The 14810-nt window shown below is 46.4% G+C and overlaps 3 protein-coding genes across 33 annotated transcripts in view; 2 read left to right on the plus strand and 1 right to left on the minus strand.

The window, feature by feature from the left end:
• The window catches only part of LOC125427103 (zinc finger protein 883-like), a 47920-nt gene extending 41875 nt beyond the window's left edge, over positions 1-6045 (minus strand). For both annotated transcript variants that reach the window (XM_048486173.1, XM_048486172.1), the window contains exon 1: positions 5872-6045. In XM_048486173.1, coding sequence (XP_048342130.1) covers positions 5872-5878 — 7 coding nt within the window. In that variant the 5' untranslated portion in view covers positions 5879-6045. The remainder of the gene's footprint in view (positions 1-5871) is intronic.
• Positions 1-14087, plus strand: part of LOC125427096 (zinc finger protein 420-like) — a 35136-nt gene extending 21049 nt beyond the window's left edge. For 20 of the 22 annotated variants that reach the window (XM_048486131.1, XM_048486145.1, XM_048486137.1 and 17 more), the window contains one exon: positions 13073-14087. In XM_048486131.1, the coding sequence (XP_048342088.1) occupies positions 13073-14036 (964 nt within the window). In that variant the 3' untranslated portion in view covers positions 14037-14087. Of the gene's footprint in view, positions 1-991; positions 1258-13072 lie in introns of those variants that run through there. The other 2 variants (XM_048486139.1, XM_048486150.1) reach the window with 2 other exon arrangements.
• LOC125427099 (zinc finger protein 420-like) overlaps positions 6220-14810 on the plus strand; it is a 99061-nt gene continuing 90470 nt past the window's right edge. For 8 of the 9 annotated variants that reach the window (XM_048486157.1, XM_048486160.1, XM_048486161.1 and 5 more), the window contains exons 1-3: positions 6220-6336; positions 6946-7075; positions 8161-8345. In XM_048486157.1, the coding sequence (XP_048342114.1) occupies positions 6265-6336; positions 6946-7075; positions 8161-8345 (387 nt within the window). In that variant the 5' untranslated portion in view covers positions 6220-6264. The remainder of the gene's footprint in view (positions 6337-6945; positions 7076-8160; positions 8346-14810) is intronic. The other variant, XM_048486158.1, reaches the window with a different exon arrangement.

Consider the following 14810-nt stretch of genomic DNA (forward strand, 5'->3'; position numbering starts at 1 on the left):
TCCCCCTCAGCCGGAGAGGCAGCTCCGTACAGAGCCGCCTCCGGTTGCCCCCTCCACTCACTGTCTCGTCCGTCGTTCTGGAGAGCTGCAGGGACCCGCCCACGCTGCCCTCCGACCTTTAGGGGTCGGAGGGCAGTGTGGGCGGGGCTCTGCAGCCCTCCAGAGTGATGACGGATAGGACGGGGAGTGGGGAGGGGGAAAGCAGCGTCTCCCTGCCGGTGCTGTTTGCACTGCGCCGACGGGAAGACGGTGCTTTAGAAAAACCTTGCTAGTTTTGCGAGGTTAATAGGAGCAGCTTCACGCCACTTCCAGGTGGCCAGTATGATGCAGCAACGCAGTCGGCGTTTTTGCTGTCCCTGGGCCGCTGTAAATCGCCCATGCGGAAAGGGCCCCTGGACCAATGAAAGGCTGTTGCCGGGGCATGGGGAAAGTATCCTGCTTGAATGTCTTAAGAAGCAATGCTGTACGTCAGTCTTCTTCTTCCACTGTATTCAACTTTGTTCAGAAGTGTTCTGTATAGTCTTATATTCTGTGTTTCCCTGAAAATAAGACAGTGTCTTATATTAATTTTTGCTCCCAAAGATGCACTATGTCTTATTTTCAGGGGATGTCTTATTTTTCTGTGTTCTGTTCGTCGGGCATGCTTCCAAACAAAAACTTTGCTACATCTGACTTTCGGGGGATGCTTTATATTTTGCAGTTCAGCAAAACCTCTACTACGTCTTATTTTAGGGGATGTCTTATATTCGGGGAAACAGGGTAGTATAGTCTTGTGTAATCTTGCAACCGCTAAAGTAAAGCCTTCCTATTGGAAAGAACATCATGCGTGGCGAGTTTTCCAAAATGCTAGGAGGCTGTAGTGAGTGCAGGAAGACTACTAGACCTTCTCATCTTACCAGAGTAGCTCTGCTTTAAATATCAAAGGATTCACACAGGTGAGAAGCCATGTAAATGCTTGGAGTGTGGAAAGTGCATGGTTCACACGGGGAATAAGCCTTACAAATTCCTGGAGGGTGGAAAGACCTTCCCTTTTAATGGTGACCTAAGGAAACATCAAAGGGTTCCTACAGGGGAGATGCCATATAAATGGAGTGTGGAAAGTCCCAAAAACATTAGGTCAGTGGCAGATAGCAATAAAAACCACCTGGCTTCCTGCCCTATGAGATAACGGATGTAACATGGTTCTCATTGGACAGGAGTATCAGGGGAAGCCTAGTTGTCTACAAAGGCTGTGAAGCCATAAAGATCAAGGAAAGAATGCACAGACGGTAGTGGATACATATCGCAGGCTGGTTACATATATCTAGCAGCAGCAGTCTGTTATTTTATGCAGTTGCACTGTTCTGGGAATGTATCTCAATCAATATATATAATGAGCCAGACACGGTATCTAGTTTACAGAAGGGAAAAGAACCTGACTGGCTCTAGTGCAAACTATAAAACTCTATTTTAATGAAAATAATTAAAACATTTATATACCAGAACCACAACTCTTAATCAACAACAAAAACATACATATTATAAACAACAACAATAAAACAATGAACAATACGTACACAGAGGATCCCAAATAAAATAATATCAAGTCTCTGTAATACAGTAAGAGATCCACTAATGGTGTAGAAGGATACCAATGGCTGATGCCTTTCAAATACCCAACTTCCGTTGATGGGTTTCATGTATTCATAGATGAACAGGATGCTGATAAAATTCTTGGCTGGCTACATGAGTTTGACTCTAATGTTGAGAAAATACAGTCCTCCTTTTATAGGAAAATCTTGGGAATCCCAAAATGTGTCCCCAATAGAGTAATTTATGAGGAACTGGGCTTACACTCTGTAGAAACGAAAGCTTGGATCGTGCTGTTCAAATTTTGGTTAAAAAATATTTTTCAGGGCAAAAGAAAACTCACTCTTTTCCTATTTTAAATCTGACCGGCTGAGCACGCCCTGTTTATCCAATATTGAATTCAAAATAAAAACTCTCGGTTTCTCTCTGCAATTTTTTGAACACTTAAATGAGGAGTAGATACTCAGGTAACTTAGTCAAAGACTGATCGACATGGAATTCCAATTCCTTCATCCAGCACAAGCTGCAGTGTGTTCCCCCGACGCGTTAAACTTACCCATCCTACACAGAAAGATGGCACAATATTTTTTTCAGCCTCGATGTTCCATCTCAGCGCAGAGCAATTATGCTTGCTAGAGTAAATGCCTTTCCTTCCAAAGTTATGGCTGGTAGATTTCAAGGCGTTTCGCTTTCAGATAGATGCTGCCCGTGCTCCGTGACATTCTTCTAGAACAGGGGTAGGGAACCTGCGGCTCAAGAGCCGCATGCGGCTCTTCTGCCCTTGCACTGCGGCTCTACGAGCTGAGCCGCCAGCCCCATCCTTGCCCGCCCTGCAGGCAGCAGGGCGGACGCATCCATGCGCTTCTCAGAATGAGCGGAGTAAAAGGTAAAAAAAAAAACACCCAATATATACAGTGTTATCTTTATTTTAAATGTCAAAAATTATTTGCGGCTCCAAGTGTTTCTTTTCCCGTGGAAAACGGGTCCGAATGGCTCTTTGAGTGTTAAAGGTTCCCTACCCCTGTTCTAGAATGTCAGCTTCATTCCGCACTATGCAAGCTTTATATAACCCCGATTCTTAAAGCCAAAACAAATCTGTCTTTGGCCTATGCAGTGAATTCTCTATTAAATGGTGCTTCTTCGGAGATAACTTCTAAGGTTGCGATATATTTAGCTGAAGTAATATCACAAAGATGACATTTAGAAAGTGGTTATTGTTCTATTCGAACATCTAACCTCATAGATACAGTACCTGAGGCTCAAATCACCGTGATAAACGTGGGAAGTTACGGCTTAAACTGTTAGCACTTTTAGTATGGTGCATTTGCATCCACATTTAGTCATATTTAGTATGCATTGTACTCATATTCAACTGTTGTGCTTATTCCTATGTTATACTAGCTATTTTAGGTTGCTCATTGGTGGAAAGGCCTTCAGCTCTCAACTTGAGCTGGATGGCGGAGAGCTAGACAACATGGATGTCTACACTTTCTGCTGATTCAGCAGACTCTAAAGGCATAGGTAAAACATAGCCTAAAAGAAGCCCCTAATACATAACAAAGGGAGGCCTTTAAGGGTACACCAGCCAAAGCGTTCATGGTAAATCCTCCTGACTGAACGAAGATTGGGAGAAAGGGAACTAGAAGTTAAAGGGGACACATATTTATTAGTTAGGAATACACTTGCCTCTCTCAGTGCATTCCTCCTGTCAGGTCTGTGGGTACACCATCCATCTAAAGGGTGAAGGTAGGGGCACTGGGATGGTGCCCAGGGTCGAGAAGCTTCGGGAGAAAGTTGTTTTAATAAAGTGGAAAATTGTTTAAGGATTGTCCTGTAATTGACCCTGAGGTGTCAAGAATTCTGTGATGTATCGGAATTTAATGACTTAGCATGTGATACTTTTCTATAAAAGGGATGGTCCCCAAAGCCGAAGTTGAGTCTTTCCTCCCAGGGTGCTTTTGCAACCTGTTCCTCTCTAATAAACTTACTAACTTCTTGAAATCATTTTCTTTGTCTGTCTCTTTGATTCTCTAAATCTGAATTGGGTAACTTATCCTGTTCCCTCTATCTGGGGTAACACAACCATCCTAATTAATTATTGGATATTCTAACATGTTTATGGAGAGTTTGTATATATAGTGTGTCCTAATTTTGTGTTTTGGGATTTTTACAGTGTATTGGTTATGATATTAACAATTTCTATGTAATATTATTTATGCCTAATAAAGTTTATTGTTGTTGTTTCATGTATTTATAGATGAACAGGATGCTGATAAAATTGTTACCTGGTGGTCAATGGAAGGTGGGAATATTGACCCGGGGAAAGAACAATACTTTTGACAATTATGTCTTCTTCAGTCACTTTAGGGACAATAATTGTAATGGTAGAAAATATGAAAAAGAAATAACCCCACAACATAGACACAATAGTTATAATAAGCTCATACATACATACATACATACATACATACATACATACATACATACATACATACATACATACATACATACAGAGAGAGAGAGAGAGAGAGAGGGAGGGAGAGAGAGAGAGATACTTACAAATATAAATATACAAATATATATTTGTATATTTAGGAACCAGAATATTCTGGCTCACACATACAAAAAATTATCTAGTTCCAAGGCAAGACCTCACATACATGCATGCATGCAAGCATGTTAGAAAGTCAGTTACTGAATGTCCGTTCCATGACAATACTAGAACCAGGGGGCATTCGTTGAAAATGTTGGGGGGAAGAATAAGGACTAATAAAAGGAAACACTTCTTCATGCAATGGGTGTTTGGAATAGGCTGCCACAGGAGGTGGTGATGGCCACAAACCTGGATAGCTTTAAAAAGGGCTTGGACAGATTTATGGAGAAGTCGATCTATGGCTACCAATCTGGATCCTCCTTGATCTGAGGTTGTAAATGCCTTAGCAGAACAGGTGCTCAGGAGCAGCAACAGCAGCAGAAGGCCATTGCTTTCCCATCCTGCATGTGAGCTCCCCAAGGCACCTGGTGGGCCACTGCGAGTAGCAGAGAGCTGGACTAGATGGACTCTGGTCTGATCCAGCAGGTTAGTTCTTATGTTCTTAACTTGGCAGGAGGGTGTATATAGATGTTGAACAACATTGGAGGGGACTGTCCCTTGAGGAATCCCCCGAACACCAACAAATGGGTGCTGAGGTTCTCTGCCCAGTCGATACCCCCTGACCCTGGAGAAATGAGCACAAATGACCCTGGAGAAATGAGCACAGCCACTGGAAGGCTGAACCAGGTATTTCAGCGAGGGCGAGGTGGTGAATCAAAAGATGGTGATGAACCAGGTCAAATGCTGTTGTCCCATCAAGCAATAACAGCAGGCCTGTCTCGCCTCTGGAGTTCATTGTATCAGTACAACCTGATTGCATTTGCAAGACGAGAGCAAGGCAGGGAAGCATCAGACGTTGCGGGAGGTCACGGATTCTACCAATGCATGAGGCCGACATAATGATTCAACACGCTTAACAACATGACGGACACACGGCTATATGGATGCAAGGATATCTGACGGCCAATTAGAAAGCCCACACAGACCTCTGCTGCCCCTTCCCAGGGCAGGGGAAAGAAAACTTCCTGCCCTTTGGGGGAGGCCCGTGGGCTTTGAAAGGGCAGCCAGGCACGTGGCTCAGTTGGGACATTCAGCACCACAGCAAGGCAGGTTTGGGAAAGGACAGAGCAAAGCCCAGGGATGCTGCAGGAGGGGCCTGAATGCTCCTCACAATAACCGGGGGGTGGGGGGGGTGGGGGAAGCAGGACAGAGACCCTTTCCAAAGCCTCAAGCCCAGAGCAAACAGCCATGAGGCTGTTCACACCCCTCCCCTCCCTCTCCTGCACCTGCCCCCTCCCCCTGCCCCCTTGCCCCCCCCCCCTTGTGTTTTCTCTCCCTTCCTAAAAGGGCCTCTGGAAAGAGCCCGTCCAGCTTCCCAAGGTGCCGGGTTCGGATCCAGTCAACGCAGGGACCTCGTGGCTCCGCTCAAAAGGGTCCCAGGGGGGCTCCCTGGTGCAGCAGGAGGAGAAAGGCGGGGTCGCAGGTGGGATGGGGGGAGGCTTCCCCCCCCCCCCCCTCTATTTGAGGCCACGCATTGCAAACTCCCTCCCCATATTAACCCCTTCGCTTCGCTCCCTTCCAGCCCCTTGGTGCTTACCGGAGCCCCCCCTCCCCCTCCCCGCCACTGAAGCAGCACCCGGGGAAACGCCAAGCCGGCTCCTGCAAAGGGAGGGAGGGAGGGGGGTAAAGCGGATGGCTTCCCCCGCCACCTCCCATCTGCCTCTCTAGGACTGCTGCTCTCTCTCAAACCCTGGGAGAGTTTTCCTGTTGCCAACCTCCCGGGGAGGTGCGCAGGTCTCTTGCAGTTCCAGCCGCCGGTCTCCGGATTGCAGGGCTCTTTTCCCCGGGAGGAAACGGCTGCTTTGGAGAGGGGGGGGGGCTCTATGGCCTGGCACCCCACTGTCCCCCCCCCCACCCCCCGCTGCCCCTCGGCTGCAACCCCAAATACGGGTACGTGAAATGTCCCATAGCTGGGACTTGTGGCCGCCGGGAACTACATCTCCCAGAAGGCCTTGCGAGAACCAGACCCGGCCCGTTCTGGGTGTCCGGGGAGGGGGCGGCGTTTTCTCGCAGGGGGCGCAGGAGGAGCTCCGGGGTGGTCCATGGAGTCCTGTCCGGGGGGGCCTCGCCTGGCTCCCGTCCCCCGGCGGGAGGGAGGGTCCGGCTCTTGCACGGTGAGGGTGAAGGGGGGAGTTGGGGGGGGGTCTTCCCCGTGCAAGATCTGGGGGTGGGGCGGGGGCTTGTGTTTCCACCCCCTCCCTCAGTGTCCACCCGCCCTGCGCTGATTCTGCGCTGCACCCCCAGACCGACCAGGGTCCCTCCCCAACCCTCGCAGCTCCCGGGCACAGATGGGGGTCTGCCCGGGCCGGGGGGGGGGGGGCGCAGCAGCAGCAGCAACCTGTCAGCTGCAGGAGCCGGAGCCAGCCCACAAATGGCTGCCAGGGCTGAACCTCAGCCACACAGTGGGGGTCCTTGGGCTGGGGGGGGGGGTGGCAGCTGCTGCCATAGCAACGTCCCAAAATATCTGCACTGCCAATTAAATCTGCAGTAGTCCATCAGACCCTTCATTCCCCCCCTGCTGCTGCTTTCCCTCTTTTTGGGAAAATAAATATAAATCAAGTATATTATGCCTGTTAGAGGTTGAGGGAAAAAAGAACCCAAATGTTCTTGCCATTGTTTTGATAACGTTGCATTATTTAGCTCAGTCGACTGGTTCTTCTTTCATTCTTGCAACCTCAGAGACAGGAATAGCAGACCGACTGGGCCATCTTTTCCTCTTTCAGAGATCCCCAGTGTCCTTTGAGGAGGTGGCCGTGTCCTTCGCGGAGGAGGAATGGGCTCTGCTGGATCCGGGGCAAAGAAAGCTCTACCGGGACGTTATGGAGGAAAATTACGAGGCCGTGGGCTTTCTGGGTAAGAACCTTTCCCCGGTTGCCGTGAAGACAGAAGAAAAGGGAGGAGGCAGCGGGTAGCATCCTTCGGCCTTCTTGAATTTCTGAACAGTCTTTCATTTGCCACAGAAGAAACAACAGAAACTCCCACGAGCACATCACAGCACTTTGAAAAGAAAGCAGGAAGTGCCCTGAAAGGGCTGTGATCGGGAGAAATGAACAATATCTTGTCGAAGGCTTTCACTGCCGGAATCACTGGGGTGCTGTGTGGTTTCCGGGCTGTATGGCCATGTTCTAGCACATTCTCTCCTGACGTTTCGCCTGCATCTGTGGCTGGCATCTTCAGAGGATCTGGAGTTTTTGCATTGGTTTTGAGGGGAGACCAACATAAAGTTCATTAGAATAGTGTAGTCTTGATGTTGCTGTGGCATAGAGAGCCAGTGTGGTGTAGTGGTTAAGAGCAGGTGGATTCTAATCTGAAGAACCGGGTTTGATTCCCCACTCCTCCACCTGAGTGGCAGAGGCTTATCTGGTGAACCAGATCTTTTCCTGCACTCCTACATTCCTGCTGGGTGACCTTGGGCCAGTCACGGTTCTCTCAGAACTCTCTCAGCCCCACCCACCTCACAGGGAGTTTGTTGTGGGGGGGAAGGAAAGGAGTTTGTAAGCCCTTTGAGTCTCGTTACAGGAGAGAAAGGTGGGGTAGAAATCCAAATTCATTTTCTTCTCTTCTACTTCATAGACCCAGGTGGCCAGGTCAGCTAAATCAAAGCAAGGGACCCTCTTATCAGCTAGGCTGTTGGTAGAAAGCTTTCTTGCACCCACATTTACTTGATTCTGCAGAAAGAAAGCTGGATCTAGCGTAGGCCCAAGGCTTTTAACTGAGTCGGCAAGGGTCCATCGAACTCCATCAAAAATGAGAACGGTGTCCTTTAAGACCTCATTCTTCCCAGCCCTCTGTCTTTTCAGGGTTTTGTTTCCATTTGTTCACTTTCAGAAAGTTAACTACCGTGGTCTTGCAGAAATTCATGACTTCTACTGCATCACCAAGAGATTTGTGTTCCCAAATCCTTTTTTGAAAATGCCATTTGTGTCTTGCTGTTGCAGGGAACTACGTTTCCCAGAAGGCCTTGCAAGCACCAGAGAGGTCAATCTTGCCTATTCTCGCTGTCCAGGGAGCAGTTTTTCCTAGAGAAGAAAAAATATGCAATATGGAATTCCACAAAGCCTCTCTTCTTTCCTGTTTCCCCCGGCTGGAGGGAGAGTTTGGTTCTTGCGCATCTGCAGGAAAGGTGGGTTTAAGATCTTCTCAACATGTCTTGAGCAAGAATAGAGGAGAGAAATTATGCATGAACAGAAATCGAAGTACAAAAGGTTGCCAGCAAAGATACACTCAATACAAGAATGCAAAACAAAACAAAATGACAGGGTGTTCTGACCTAGCTTCCCAACTCCCGACCCCAAATCTGGCAGTGGGTTCCAGATTTCCACTAAAGTTCCAGCCCAGGAAAGTCGGCATCCAAGCCTGCAGGCTTACTCTGTACTTTTGTGTGGTGAAAGCCTGTTTTGGCTATGAGTGACTTGGGTGGCAGGAGGGTTTTCAAATTACCCTCCTTTTTGCGCCACCTGAAGTGTCTTGAGAGGTCGTGGGGTGCCACCTTCCCCCCCACCATCCCCACTTCCGCCCCAGTGCTCCCCACTTTCTGATCTGGATTGTGCTGTTAGAGTAACACAGAGTGTCTTCATTGAGAAAAATGTTTAAAGTAGAAACGCTTTCCAGAAACCCCGTTTCCATGTATTTTGGGGGTTAAATGTTCAACATATTATAATGTTGGCTTTGCTCTCAGTTACGGGTTTTAAAATCATTTAATTGAACTTGACCAAGAGAAGGCCAGTTTTTAAAAATTTTCTGTTTTCATCTCTTAGAAACTTCCAGTGTAATAGAACTGTGAGGAACTCAGAAAACTAAGTTTGGTGTTTTGCATATTTAAAATTTGTTGACTGGCCAATGGGATTTTTGTTTCTTGGGCTCTCATAATTGCGAATCAATGATGAACTAGGCCCTATTTTCCTTTTTCAGACACCCACAGTGTCCTTTGAGGAGGTGGCCGTGTTCTTCACGGAGGAGGAATGGGCTCTGCTGGATTCAGGCCAAAGAAAACTCTTCTGGGATGTTATGGAGAAAAATTATGAGACCGTCAGCTGTCTGGGTAAGGATCGTTCCCCTTTTTCAAGGGAGGGAATGGTATCTTCCTCTGATACTCTTGAATGTCTGGAGGCCACTCCTTTTGCCACAGAGGAAGGGATGGAACTCCTGCAACTGGGGATGTTACAGCACCCGAAAATATAAACCCTAAATATTATCATGTTGGTTTACATGTGAACAAATATCTCTCTGAAAGCTTGGAAACTTCTTCCACTGTTCTCCTCTCTTTGATTTTATTCTCATAAGAACCCTGGGAGGTAGATCTGGCTGAGAGGTGTGATTGGCCGAAGGTCATCCAGGAAGTATCCAGAGAAGAGTCTTGGGTAATCGAAGCTGGGTCTCTTAGGATCTCATCAGACGTGGAACCCACTCCCCACGCTTGGTCTGATAGGTTAGGGAGGTTTTTCAACCCACCCACCCCCTTTAGTCATTACTTCATCTTTCCCTTCCCCTTTACAATAAGTCTGTGAGGGAGGTCTAGTTGAGACGTGAGACTGGGCAAAAGTCAGCTGGCAACCCTTTGTGGCAGAGCAGGAAGCTAAATGCATATCTCTGTGATCCAAACTAAATGTTCCAACAACTACCGCACAGAGGTTTCGGCAGGTCAAGGCAGGGGTTACATCCCCTGATTTTTCCCAGTGGAGATTTTCCATCCTCCCTTTCTGTGGGGTGGCCCTTGGCTGTCTTCTTGTGAGCAAACCTTCGCTTCCACTGCAGATACCAAAGGGATGTTTGCAGTCTCACCATCACCCTGAAGCGGGTGGCCAATATTGACACATGTGGCTTTACTTGTGGATGAGTTATGCCTTCCATTGTTCCCCAGGGCTTCCAATGTAAGCCCTTCGGGGATAGGGCGGTATACTAAATTTAAATTTAAATAATAATAATAATAATAATAATAATAATAATAATAATAATAATAATAATAATAAGCAGCAGCAGCAGCAGCAGCAGCAGCACATAGTAGTGAGGGGTGGGGGGTATTTGGTTCAGAATGTTTCTGTTCCTTTAATGATAGGCACAACTTCTGGGTGGCAACTGATTTTCCACTGTGTCCCTGGTCCCACACTACTGTTACCTCCTGGCAACCCCCATTTCCTCACCATTTCTTCCGTTCATCTCTCCTTCCCACTCACAAACCAACCATTTTGCGTTCTAGAGGTTACGCCTCTGTTGAAATACCCCAAGACCACATTAGCCTTTTCTGCCACCGCGTCACACTTGCTGCTCATATTCTGGGCTGTGTAAATAGGAGTGTGGTGTCCAGACTGAGGAATGTAATTGTACCTCTCTAATCTGCATGGGTTAGACCTCACCTGGAATATTGTGTACAGTTCTGGGCACTGTAGTTCAAGAAGGAGATTGACAAGCTGGAATGGGTCCAGAGAAGGGCAAGGGCAAAATGGTCAAAGGTCTGGTAATCCATACTCTATGAGGAGAGACATAGGGAGCTGGGGTTGTTTGATGAAGAGAAGGTTAAGAGGTGGCATGATAGCCACTTTTAGATATTTGAAAGGATGTCATGTAGGTCAGAGAGCAAGCTTGTTTTCTGCTGCTCCAGAGACTGAGACCAGGAGTAATGGGTTCAAGGTGAAGGAATAGAGATTCTATGTAAACATCAGGGAAAACTTCCCGATAGTAAGGGTTATTCAACAGTGGAATGCACTACCTTGGAGTGTGGTGGCGTTGGTGTTTTATGGTGTTGTATCCAGTCCCCCTAATTGGGGGAAACAGCATCACTTTCAATGTTATTTAAATTGGGAACCCCAGATTCTCCCTTTAAGGTGGATTTAAAAGGAGAATCTGGGCTCCCTAGTTTAAATAAGTGATGATGGTATCCACCCCCAAACACAGGGACATAGGTATAGATTTTTTATGGGGGGTTTAGGGGTGGGGCCATGCCCCACCCGCCCCTGTGGGCGTGGCCATGCCTTGATGAAGAGAAAGTTAAGAGGTGGCATGATAGCTTTGGACCCCCTGAACTAAACTTCACCAAACCTAGGTAAAATCATCAGGAGAGTCTCCAAAAACATCCCTGAAATTTTGGTGCTGCTAGCTTAAAAACCGCGCCCCCTGCAGGCCAAAAACTGAAAAAAACATTAACAAATTTAAAAAACCCACAAACTGGGGGCGGAGTTTCAGACATGCAATTGGGGGTTGAACCCAAGAACCCCCCCCTTACCTACGTCCTTGCCCAAACAGCATCATTTTCAATGCTGTTTAAACAAGGAAGCCTTAGATTCTCCTTTTAAATCCACCTTAAAGGGAGAATCTGGGATCCCCAGTTTAAACAACATTGAAAGTGATGCTGTTTTGGGGTGGATTCTCCCCCACCCTGAAACAGCATCACTTTCAATGTTTAAGCTGGGGATCTCAGATTCTCCCTTTAAATCCATGCCGAAGGGGGTGGATTTAATAACAACAACAACAACAACAACCTTTATTAGGCACTGAGAGAATAAAAGAAAGAAAGAAAACAAACATTGGCAGGAATGGGGTGTATTTAAAAGGAGAATCTGGGGATATGTAGCGAGTGCCTGCTGTCAGGGATGCAATTATTAAGGTAGCAGCACCAAAATTTCAGAGTATCTTCATGAGACTCTACTGATGATACCAACCATTTTTGGTGAAGTTTGGTTCAGGGGGTCCAAAGTTATGGACCCTCAAAGGTGTAGCCCCCATCTCCTATTAGCTCCCATTGGAAACAATGGAAGATGGAGCACCTCCTTTGGGAGTCCATAACTTTGGACTCCCTGATCCAAACCTCACCAAACCTCGGTGATAGCATCAGGAGAGTCTAACGGAACATACTTGAAATTTCGGTGCTGCTAGCCTAAAAACTGTGCCCCCTGCAGGCCACAAACTGAAAAACCACTACAATACGCAAAAAACACAAACGTACCCTGCATTTTTGGCCCCCACCACAAGGGGCGCCCATTGGCAACTGCCCACTTTGCCCAATGGGTGATACGCCAGTGAGTGTGGGTGCTGCTGAACAGGAACAGGCATCCTGAATTAATCATGCTAATCATGCTATGATTTCTGTTTCTTTTTTGCAGCTTCACGAGTGAGGGAGATGGTAACAGAAAAGGTATCAAAAAGGCTTGTTGTGGAGAAAGACAAAGACCTGCAGATGGAAGTTATATCTGGGGATCAAGCGGTGTCAAAGCGAGAACGCAGAAAGAAAAGAGAAGGAAAAGAGAAGGAAAAGAAGAAATTGGCTGACTTTCAGGGCAGAAATCAATCTGAGATCTCAGCACAAGAGGAAATACAACAGAAAAACACAAGGCATAAGGGTGCATTAAAAGACTCAAGGTTCAGCTGGAACACATATAAATGCCCAGAGCGTGGAAAGAGTTTCTCTTTCAGTGGCAGCCTAACTAAGCATCAAATATTTCACAAGGGGGAGAAGCCATATAAGTGCCTGAATTGTGGAAAGTGCTTCCCTCGCAAAAGCACCCTAATTAGACATCAAAGGGTTCACTCTGGGGAGAAGCCATATAAATGTCTGGAGTGTGAAAAGACCTTCTCTTCTAATTATGCTCTAAATCATCATCAAAGGATTCACACAGGGGAGAAGCCATATAAATGCTTGGAGTGTGGAAAGAGCTTCTCTTGTAATTATGCTCTAAATCATCATCAAAGGATTCACACAGGGGAGAAGCCACATAAATGCCTGGAGTGTGGAAAGAGCTTCCCTCGCAAAAGCACCCTAATTAGACATCAAAGGGTTCACTCTGGGGAGAAGCCATATAAATGTCTGGAGTGCGAAAAGACCTTCTGTTCTAATTATGCTCTAAATCATCATCAAAGGATTCACACAGGGGAGAAGCCATATACATGCTTGGAGTGTGGAAAGAGCTTCTCGCGGAATGACCACCTAAACTTACATCAACGGGTTCACACAGGGGAGAAGCCATATAAATGCTTGGAGTGTGGAAAGAGCTTCTCACGGAATGGCCATCTAAAAGTACATCAGTGGGTTCACACAGGGGAGAAGCCATATAAATGTCTGGAATGTGGAAAGAGCTTCACTCTGAATGGTTATCTAACTGTACATCAGAGGGTTCATACAGGGGAGAAGCCTTATAAATGCCTTGAATGTGGAAAGAACTTTTCTTATAGTCGTGACTTAAGAACACATCAATCGGTTCACAAAGGTGAGGAACCTTATAAATGCATGGAATGTGGAAAGAGCATGTCTTCCAATCGCACCTTTAGAATACATCAAAGGATTCACACAGGGGAGAAGCCATATAAATGCCTAGAGTGTGGAAAGTGCTTCTCTCAGAAAGGCCAATTAACTGATCATCAGTGGGTTCATACAGGGGAGAAGCCATATAAATGCCTGGAGTGTGGAAAGAGCTTCCCTTGCAAAAGCAGCCTAAGTAAACATCAAAGGGTTCACTCTGGGGAGAAGCCATATAAATGCCTGGAGTGTGAAAAGACCTTCTCTTCTAATTATGCTCTAAATCATCATCAAAGGATTCACACAGGGGAGAAGCCATATAAATGCTTGGAGTGTGGAAAGAGCTTCTCGTGGAATGACCGACTAAACGTACATCAACGGGTTCACACGGGGGAAAAGCCATATAAATGCCTGGAATGTGGAAAGAGCTTCTCACGGAATCGCCGTCTAAAAATACATCAACGGGTTCACATTAGTAATCCTCGGTTTCCGTTAGTAATCCGTCCGAGAATAATCAAACCGAAACCGATGAACACAGAGGCAACCTTTTCCATAGGAATCAATGTAAATCCAATTAATCCATTCTAGGCACTCCAAAAACACATTTTTGGTGAATAAACATAGTGTTTAATGCTGAAAACAGTAACAAACAATAACACTAGGACCAGCTTCAAAGCCAGTGGACCAATGTCGCACCAGAAAGCTGTCCAAAGAGGTCTGTTTCTGATGCCTCTTTAAGATTTGTCAGAAATGGGGCAAGACATTGTCATTACACAAGTTGCAGACACGGCCTGCAACAGCTTTGTCCGGGTGATTTTTCTCCACAAACCCCTGCACCTTACTGCAAATCAATGAAAACTGAGGCAAATCGATGAAAACCAAGACAAATTTTTCACTGAAAAAATCAATGAAAACCGAAACCGATGAAAACCGAAGGCAATGAAAACTGAGGTTCCACTGTAAATGCCTGGAGTGTGGAAAGAGTTTCTCGCAGAGTGACAAACTAAACGTGCATCAATGGGTTTACACGGGGGAGAAGCCATAAAAATGTCTGGAGTGTGGAAAGTGCTTCTTGCAGAATGCCCAACTAAACGTACATCAATGGGTTCACTCAGGGGAGAAGCCATATAAATGTCTGGAATGTGGAAAGTGCTTCTCGCAGAATGGCCAACTTACTATACATAAGAGTGTTCACACAGGGAAGAAACCATAGAAATGATAGAAGGACTGAAGCTGTAGCCACTCAGCTTCATAGCAGAGTAAAAATACATGCAGCAGAGTTGCATAAGAAAGTTACTTCTTTATATAGAGTTTAAAATAAGGTAGGCTACATAAAGCATATTACAAAAATAGAAAGAAGTC

The sequence above is a fragment of the Sphaerodactylus townsendi genome, linkage group LG02 (assembly GCF_021028975.2).
Source record: "Sphaerodactylus townsendi isolate TG3544 linkage group LG02, MPM_Stown_v2.3, whole genome shotgun sequence".
Classification (NCBI taxonomy): Eukaryota; Metazoa; Chordata; class Lepidosauria; order Squamata; family Sphaerodactylidae; genus Sphaerodactylus; species Sphaerodactylus townsendi.